The 10,000-nt window shown below is 42.7% G+C and overlaps 1 protein-coding gene across 1 annotated transcript in view; it reads left to right on the top strand.

Moving 5' to 3' along the window:
* LOC143279855 (low-density lipoprotein receptor-related protein 2-like) overlaps nucleotides 1-10,000 on the top strand; it is a 194,327-nt gene that overhangs the window by 74,374 nt on the left and 109,953 nt on the right. Inside the window, exons 23-27 of the mRNA XM_076584111.1 lie at nucleotides 1-114; nucleotides 3,285-3,416; nucleotides 5,474-5,593; nucleotides 7,100-7,228; nucleotides 8,736-8,944. The exon at nucleotides 1-114 is cut by the window's left edge and continues 12 nt beyond it. Coding sequence (XP_076440226.1) covers nucleotides 1-114; nucleotides 3,285-3,416; nucleotides 5,474-5,593; nucleotides 7,100-7,228; nucleotides 8,736-8,944 — 704 coding nt within the window. The remainder of the gene's footprint in view (nucleotides 115-3,284; nucleotides 3,417-5,473; nucleotides 5,594-7,099; nucleotides 7,229-8,735; nucleotides 8,945-10,000) is intronic.

Raw genomic sequence — 10,000 nt, 5'->3', positions numbered from 1 at the left:
GCCCAAACAACCGCTTCCGCTGCAACAACGGCCGCTGTATTTTCGCCGGCTGGAAGTGCGACGGCGATGATGACTGTGGCGATAATTCTGACGAGGACACCAGCCTGACTTGTCGTGAGTTAGCTGGAGTAGAATCGGAAGATTAAACGTGATTTACCTGTATTAAAAGCTGGAGTAGAATCAGTAGATTAAACGTGATTTACCTGTATTAAAAGCTGGAGTAGAATCAGTAGATTAAACGTGATTTACCTGTATTAAAGGCCGGAGCAGAATCGAAAGATTAAACGTGACTTACCTGTAGGTTAAAGTTTGATCAGAGCTCTCCCCATATGTGTGACCACGGGCGCAATAGTCGTGTGGTTAAAGCATTAGACTTTCAATATGAGGGTCCGGGGTTCGAATCTCGGTAACGGCGCCTGTTGGGTAAAGGGTGCAGATTTTTCCGATCCCTGAGGTCAACTTATGTACGGATCTGGTAGTGCCTGAACCCCTTCGTGTGTATACGCACGCAGAAGATAAAACGCGCACGTTAAAGATCCTTTAATCCATGTCAGCGTTCGGTGGGTTATAGAAACAAGAACAGACACCAGCATGCACACCCCCTGAAAACGGAGTATGGCTGCCTGAATGGCGGGGTAAATGAACAAAACGGTCAAACACGTAAAATTTTATATGTCTGTATGAGTGTGTATTTGTGTGTGTGTGTATGTGTGTGTGTGTGTGTGTGTGTGTGTGTGTGTGTGTGTGTAACTGAAACCTGATTGAATGACACAGCAAACGAATAACGAACGCCCAACTAATTGCAGCTGTCGGTCGGCTCTACGCAGGTTGCCAGCCTTTTGTGCAAATGACCCCGTGTTTGTAAAGTACTTGGAGCTGAGCAAGGATAGGCGCTATATAATAGGTACTCATACCATCTGTGGGAAGGGCTCACTGCAAGAAATACGATGAGTGTGCGCGTCAGTTGCTGGACCAGCGAGTCCGTACCTTGCTTATCTGTGACTAGTGTCAGTCACTTCACAGCATGGACTATGATTACTGTGACCGTAGTTTGGATTCTGCTGAGGAAGATCGGGTTGAGGGTTGAACAATTTTTTTTTTTTATTAATCGTTTGGTGTGACTGTTCAGTTCGAGAGCGTACTATCGATTTTGGTGTGTGTGTGTGTGTGTGTGTGTGTGTGTGTGTGTACATACTTTTTTGTGCGCAATTATGTTGATGATAGTTATCATTCATTGTGTGTTTGCACGTTCTTTAGACAACACTTTGCTTCCTACTTTCCTTTGTTCCTTCCTCTTTTCTTTTATTTTATCATTGACTCACTTGTGTAAACAAAGTGAGTCTATGTTTTAACCCGGTGTTCGGTTGTGTGTGTGTGTGTGTGTGTGTGTGTGTGTGTGTGTGTGTGTGTGTGTCCGTGGTAAACTTTAACATTGACATTTTCTCTGCAAATACTTTGTCTGTTAACACCAAATTAGGCATAAAAATAGGAAAAATTCAGTTCCATCCAGTCATCTTGTTTAAAACAATATTGCACCTCTAGGATGGGCACAAAAAAAGAAAGAAAAAAAAGAAGCAAAATTATATGCAAACTGCATTTACTGTTATATTTATATTTTTTTAATTCTCTAAACTTGGCACTTTGATCTGATATTCTGACGCAACAACAAGAGCAGTCATTTTTATCATTTTTTGTACAAACAGGAACTTCTTTTGCTAAGCATGGAAGTTTTATTTATTTTGCAAACGTTTTGGTGCAGATAGTGAAAAAGGGAAATTACTCTGTAATTAATGCTAGGGGACTTAATTTGTTTAAACTGATCTTTCTCATCTTAAACATTACATTTTGAAATTATACTCAATACATAAAAAGCTTGTGTGTTTTACTCTCAGTGTACAGGGCTTTCGCGATGTTCATTCGCCCAAGTGGTCTTTTTCAGAAAATACTAAAATCAATATGACGAGTGGACTTTATAGATCTGTTGGCTGAGCCCTGAAGGTCATGGGCAAAAATCAATTGCGTACACATATTTATACATATTCAAAGCGCGTGCTCATATTCTTCGCGAACGCGAACGACGCCATTTTGTTTCAAGTTGTTGACCTGCCCGTTCAATCCTATATTCAATGGACAATACACTATAACATGTGATGGAAAGTTGGAGAAGGAGACCGTTAAATATTTATTCAGAGAAAGATTTGTGAACGCCTCATCACTTACTGGATTATGCCCCAAACTGCCATAAAAATATCCACAGAATCAGTCGGAATTCACAGTTAAAAATTGTAAACCATGCGAGTTAATACCCTTGAATTGATGAAACGAAAAAATTTCCAGTCCTGACTTTTCTCAAAATGAAGTCCTTTTCACTTCATACGACGTTTAGAAGTACTTGTACTTGGCTCTAGTTTAACAAAATACTAAATTTTCATATCAACATTAAAACTATAAAACTAGAATGAACATAAAAGAGAAATTGAATCGACCGTGTCGTACTACATTCCTGGCGGGTGTAACGAAACTTGTACATCTATCTAGATCTAGAGAAAACGGCTAAATGTTGCAGTGTGATTGCGGCGATAGCCACGTCTCCTTTACCGCGGCCTTAAAAATATTTTTTGAATGCCCAAGATACACCAGAATAATATGATTTAAACAGCTTTCTCACTGCTAATACCGCAATCGATTTATCGCCCTTTAAAAAAGTATGTTCAAATATAAAATTTTAGAACGTCAGTTAAGGAGCCACGATAGTGTAATGGGTAAGACAGTTTCTTCTCACCCGAACACGCGGGGTTCGAATCTGGTTAGGACTTTTCTTTTTTTTCTTTCTTTCTTTCTTTTTTTTTTAATTTTTTTTTTTACCCGAAGCTTTATAATAACAAATACAGAACACATTTTAACGATTAGATTTTTAAAAAAGTGTATCACAAGTGAGTCTTGAAGGCCTTGCGTCTCTTGTTTTTTTCTTTACATATTCATTCAGATGCACATACATTATTTTCGAAATTAGGAATCCCTGTTTTTTTATGATGACGGTGAAAACGATGTTGATGGTGATACCAACAACGACAATGACGAGAATATGCTTGTGTGCGTGCGTGCGTGGGTGCGTGCTTGTGTGTGTGTGTGTGTGTGTGTGTGTGTGCGTGCGTGCGTGTGTTTGTGTGTGTGTTTGTGTGTGTGTGTGTGTGTGTGTGTGTGTGTGTGTGTGTGTGTGCGTGCGTGCGTGTGTTTGTGTTGTGTGTGTGTGTGTGTGTGTGTGTGTGTGTGTTCCCGTGCAGCCCCACCCCCGTTCCTGTGCCCCTCCGGCAAGTGGGAGTGCCCGGGGGGCAGCAAGGTGTGTATCAACGTCACGCTGGTGTGTGACGGCAAGCCTGACTGTCCGGAGGGACACGACGAGAGCCCCATCTGCAGTGAGTCCCTCCACACTGTTCTAAAAATAGGTGGACAGCGCATGCCTTCTTTGAGCTCCTTTGCTAACTGAAGCCAGCGGAAGTGTTCTGTCAGCATTTTGCTACTCGTGTCAGTATAACTAGAAGCGGTCACTTCATATATGTAGCCGAGCGCTCAGCTGGCTACAATGACTGCTTCACGGCAAGCTTTCACTTGCTCGCGGCGTTAGTTAAGCAAGTTTGCGGTACGTGTCCCTGCACTGTTTTCTTGTACTAATTTTGGTAAATAAATCATCAGCAGATATCAACATTTGGCATGTCGTGGGGGCACGCAAAACACGATTTCATCAGAGATACACGGTTACAGTTCAGAAACTACCACCAGTTAGCAGACGACGCTGGATACGAATATCAATATGGCGTCCAGTTGGCTTCAGCTTTCCTGGCCAATGAGCTATCCCTCTGTCTTTAGGACAGTGGTCCTTCCCATGTGGGCGTGTGGGTGTTTCTTTTTTTTCTTTCCATATTCATGTCTCATTACGTAAAATTGACTGGTTATACGGGACTTTCCTGGAAGTTTAAATTTAATCGGAGTTCTGCCATGCTATGACTCGCACCGTGAAAGTGTTGTTGCGTGACTTTGGTCTCGGATTGTTCCCCCGCCCCCCTTATATTTGTTTGTAGTGTTGATGTTTTTTCATTGTTTTTTTTTTTCTTAACCTCTCTGTCTCTTTCTGTCTGTCTCTCTCTGTCTCTCTGTGTGTCTGTCTCTCTGTCTGTCTCTCTGTCTCTGTCTGTCTTTGTCTCTGTTTCTCTCTCTGTCTCTCTCTCCGTCTCTCTCTCTCTGTCTCTGTCTCTCTGTCTATATGTCTCTCTCTGTCTCTGTCTGTCTATGTCTCTCTCTGTCTCTGTCTGTCTATGTCTCTGTCTGTCTCTGTCTGTCTGTGTGTGTCTCTCTCTTTCCTATTTGATTTCTTTGTTTCTGCGCTCTTGCACATTTTTGACAATGACAATTATTTTAATGTCAATTCAGCAATGAAGCCCTTCGGACACTGGGGCATTACAAAACAATCGTGAGCTTAATTCAAGAAACTGGCACACACATCTCTCACCCCCATCTCACCTCTCCGTCCCACCACACATGAACATGCATTTACCTGCAAGCAAAACATGCATGTACTCGTGAGCACAACATACACGTACCCAAGAGCACTTGCACATTTAGTTAGGGTGAGTGAGTGAGTGTATGAGACAGTGCTTGTATGTATGTGTGTGTGTGTGTGTGTGTGAGTGTGTGTGTGTGTGTGTGTGTGTGTGTGTGTGTGTGTGTTGGCGGGGTCTGTGCTTGTATGTGCGTGCTGTGTGTGCGCGCATAAGGGTAAGTGCTGTTGCCACCTGAATGATCTAATACTTGTATAGGTGTCACGCCCCCCCCCCCGCCCTGCCCCCCTATACGTTCCTCACAAAGTTCAACGCTTGTGTTGTGTGTTGTGTGATGTGTTGTATGCTGTGTTGTATGCTGTTTTGCATGTGTTGTAAGCTGTGTTGTATGATGTGTTGTGTGCTGTGTTGCATGCTGTTTTGTATGTGTTGTGCGCTGTGTTGAATGTTGTGTTGTGCGCTGTGTTGAATGTTGTGTTGTAAGCTGTGTTGTACGTTGTGTTGTATGCTGTTTTGTATGATGTGTTGTATGCTGTTGTGCATGTGTTGTAAGCTGTGTAGTATGTTGTGTTATATAATGTGTTGTACGCTGTGTTGCATGTTGTTTTGTATGATGTGTTTTACGTTGTGATGTACGTCGCGCTATGTGTAGCGATGTATGTAGCGATGTGTGTAGCGATGTGTGTAGCAATGTAGCGATCTGTGTAGCGATGTATGTAGCGATCTAGGTAGCTATGTAGCGATTTGTGTAGCGATGTACGCCGTGCTGTGTGTAGCGATGTGTGTAGTGATGTATGTAGTTATGTAGCGATGTATGTAGCGATGCGTGTAGCGATGTATGTAGCAATGTAGCGATGTGTGTATGTAGCGATGTGTGTAGCGATGTGTGTAGCGATGCATATCGTGCTGTCCACCAGACACGGAAAGCTGTCGGAGGTCCAACGGGGGGTGCAGTCATCGCTGTATCCAGACCCCCAGGGGAGCCGAGTGCCGCTGTCCCACAGGACAGGAGCTCAACGGCACCAAGATCTGTGTCGGTGAGGAGGGAGGAGGAGTGTCTTGGATGATTATCGGTCGTCTTCGTCGTCGCATCATCATCATCATCGTTGTCGTCGTCAGCATTATCGTCATTATAATTCACCGCCACCGTCGTCGTCGTTATTTGTCATCATTGTAGTCGTTTTTACTGTTTAATCGTTATTGACGTTGTCAGCATAATGACCATGATCATCGTGATCAGCATCATCATCATCATCATCATCATCATCATCATCATCGTCATTATCATCATCATCATCATCATCATTATCATCATCATCATCATCGTCATTATCATCATCATCATCATCATCATTATCATCAACATTTTCACCATCCCTACAATGTATAATATATCCACTTAAGCTCAAAGATCTCATTGTTAAACCCTTGGACTCACTCCCAACTCCGTCACCCCCCCCCCACACACACACACACACACGCTCACGTCTCTTCTTATACAAGTATCTGGTCAAACTGTGTTGGAAAAAAAAAGAGACGTGGTGTTGGTATGAAAACAGCCAAAGTCGTCTACACGCAAAGGAAGCAAGGAAAGAAACAAAACAGTAGCAGTGCAGGGCCTCCTCTGGTGTGTGGCCTCCTGGCGACCTAACATCGATGGTTCCCTGTGGACTGCCGACGCTGGGAATGTGATGGACGAACCCGTGTGTGGCCGTGTATGGGTGACTCGGAATGAGCGGTGTGGGAGTAATGCCACTGAAACGGTGCAGATGACGGGGCAGCAAAAACAACAACAAAAAAACACAAAAAAAAAAAAAAATAAAACAAACAAACAATCCCCCCTCCAAAACAAAACAAAAACAAACATAAATAGATACAGAAAAGTCCTGAAATTAAAATAACAAATCGGTTATTTGCACGAAAACCAGAAGACCAGCAAGCAAGCAAACAGTCGATTGCATCATTGCAATAAATCACCAGCCAGCAGACCTAGACACAACTGTAACTCCCCCAAAACAACATCATCGACAACAACAACTAGAACAACAACAACATCAACAGCAACAACAACAGCAACAACAACAACAGCAACAACAACAACAACAACAGCAACAGCAGCAGCAGCAACAACAACAACAATAGCTTCAACAACAACATCAACAACATCATCAACAACAACAAAATCATCAACAACATCATCATCATCAACAACAACAACATCATCAACAACAGCAGCAGCAACAACAACAACAGCTTCAACAACAACATCAACAACATCATCAACACCAACACCACCAACAACAAAACAACAACAACAACATGACAACAACAGCAGCAGCAACAGCAACAACAACAAATAAACACAAAACCAGAAGAAGAACCCAGTTTTCCCCCCCCCCCCACCCCCCAGTGAGTTATGCATGCATGTGAATGACTGGTGCGAAAGCGCTTTGATTTGTCTCTACGCAAGATTCAGCGCTATATAAATACAATAATGATAATAAAAACAACCCAAATCCAATACGCCACTTGTGGCTGTGCAGACAAGAACGAGTGCGAGCCTCCAGGCCGATGCAGCCAGAAGTGTGTCAACACTAAGGGCTCCTACAAGTGTGAGTGCGGCGAGCAGTACGTGCTACTTCCGGATGGACACAGCTGTAAAGTCGTCAGGAGTGAGTGCTACACAACCATACATTTTCTTCTTCTTCTTCTTCTTCTTCTTCTTCTTTCCCATTTTTTTGTCTTTCCTTTTATTTTTGTTCAACTTAAAAAACGGTGTGGTGGTGGTGGTGTGTGCGTGTGTATGTGTGTGTGTGTGTGTGTGTGTGTGTGTGTGTGTGTGTGTGCGTGCGTGTATGTGCGTCTGTTTGTCTGTCTGTGTGTGTCTCTGTCTGTGTGTCTGTGTGGGTACGTGTATGTCTGTGTGTGTTTGTGTCTGTCTGTGTCTGAGTTCGTGTGCGTGCTTGCATGTGTATAAGTGCGATGTCCATCTTTCTGTCTGTCTCTCCGTTTCTTCCCTTCCTCAATGACCAATAAACCCCAGCAGCCTGACTGAATGACACAGCGAAAGAAGGGTAAGCACCCAACGGCAGCTGTCAGTCGGCTCTAACCATGTAGCAGCCAGCCAGTTGTGCAAATGACTCCGTGTTTGTAAAGCACTAAAGAGTTTAACAAACAATGAAGAGTGGTGACTCTCTCCATACACAAGGTGCACAACTTCAAGTCAATGCTGCTTATGCTACCCATCCAGCTGGCACACAAGAAAAGAAAAGGTGCACTGGAACAAACCCACACACCTCCTCAAAAAAGGAAGCTCCGGGCTTGTCCCCATTCCGATCTTTTGACATGTGCACATAGCAGCGATGAGAGTTCGAATGTGCAAATTCAAACTAGCTTTTGATATGGAGATAGTAACCACTCTTTATTGTTTGTTAATCATTTAATCTCCAAGCGTCGTTATTCTTTCATTTAAGAGTTTGGTGTCTGATCGAAGACAGGCACAAAATAAACACATCAGTAACAACCACCTGCACAAAATAAACACATCAGTAACAACCACCTGCACAAAATAAACACATCGATAACAACCGCCTGCACAAAATAAACACATCAATAACAACCGCCTGCACAAAATAAACACATCAGTAACAACCGCCTGCACTAAATAAACACCAATAACAACCGCCTGCACAAAATAAACACTTCAATCACAACCGCTTGCACAAAATAAACACATCAATAACAACCACCTGCACAAAATAAACACATCAGTAACAACCACCTGCACAAAATAAACACATCAATAACAACCACCTGCACAAAATAAACACATCAATAACAATCGCCTGCACAAAATAAACACATCAGTAACAACCGCCTGCACAAAATAAACACATCAATTACAACTGCCTGCACAAAATAAACACAGGCACAAAATAAACACAGGCACTAAATAAACACATCAATAACAACCGCCTCTTCACAGGCACAAAATAAACACAGGCACTAAATAAACACATCAATAACAACCGCCTCTTCACAGGCACAAAATAAACACAGGCACTAAATAAACACATCAATAACAACCGCATCCTCTCAGGCGGCAAATAAACACACCAATAACAACGGCCTCCTCCCCCTCCTCTCACCCCCACCCCCCTTCTCTACGGTGCCCGACAGACGACACGGAGCTCTTTCTGCTGATCGCCAGTCGTCGCTCCGTGGTTAAGTCCAACATGGAGGTGTGGATGTACGACCAGCTGCCCTTGCCATCCTTTCAGTCCCTCACCGCCATTGACATGGACGTCCGCAACGACCACATCTTCTTCTCCGACACCTCACTCAAAAAGATCTTCAGGGCCACTTACAACGGCACCAATCTGACTGAGGTGAGTTACCAAATGGGAATCAAATGTGTGAACACTCCCGAAAACGGAGTATGGCTCCCTGCATGCGGGGTAAAAACGGTCATGCACGTAAAAGCCCACTCGTGTGCGTGCGAGTGAACGTGGGAGCTGCAGCCCACGAACGAAGAAGAAGAAGACCAAGAATTGTGTGAACGGATATTTTAAATTCTGTAGTTATTATAATTTCATTGTAAATCAAATTGTGCGTTGTGATATCATATAGAACAATGTTTGAATGAATATTTTATTGTTCTACCGATACTATTCTTGATGTATAATGTATTTGCATTTGTATTTGTATTACTCTTTTTGTCACAACAGATTTCTCTGCATGAAATTCGGGCTGCTCTCCCCAGGGAGAGCGCGTCGCTCCACTGACAGCGCCACCCATGTTGGTTTTTTTTTGTATTTTTTTTTCTGCCTGCGATTTTATTTGAATTCCTATCGAAGTGGAGTTTTCTACAGAATTTTGTCAGGGACAACCCTTTTGTTGCCGTGGGTTCTTTTACGCGCGCTAAATGCATGCTGCACACGAGACCTCGGTTTATCGTCTCATCCTAATGATTGATATTCAGAACAATGTATTGCTGTAACTTCCTTGTGTATAATATTATACTTTATCTATAAACCTTTGTGTGAATAAAAAAAAAAGGTTTGAAAAAAACCCCTGACTGAGGTCAGTTGTGAGGGGATGGGAGGAGGAGAGGTTTAGGGGGAAGGGGTGGATGTGATGTTGGGGCGTGTGTGTTACTTTGTTTTTCGTTTTACTTTTGATCTTATCTTTAAGTATTGTAAGTTGGTTTGCTGTGATTTTATTGTTGTTTCGTTATTATTGTTTTCAGTAGTGGCATTGCTTTTTTTAATTTTTTTTTATTTTTTATTTTTTTTATTTCGCTTCCGTTTCCTCCTCTTCTTCCTCGTCCTCCTCTTCTTCCTCGTCCTCCTCTTCTTCCTTCTTACCTTTCTTCGTTTTCATATTTATTATCATCATCGTCATTATATCATAGTTTCATTTTCATCATTTGTTGTCTCATTTTT

The sequence above is a fragment of the Babylonia areolata genome, chromosome 1 (assembly GCF_041734735.1).
Source record: "Babylonia areolata isolate BAREFJ2019XMU chromosome 1, ASM4173473v1, whole genome shotgun sequence".
Taxonomy (NCBI): Eukaryota; Metazoa; Mollusca; class Gastropoda; order Neogastropoda; family Buccinidae; genus Babylonia; species Babylonia areolata.
Note: the sequence above shows the minus strand (reverse complement) of the source record. Positions and strands in the feature narration are given on the sequence as shown.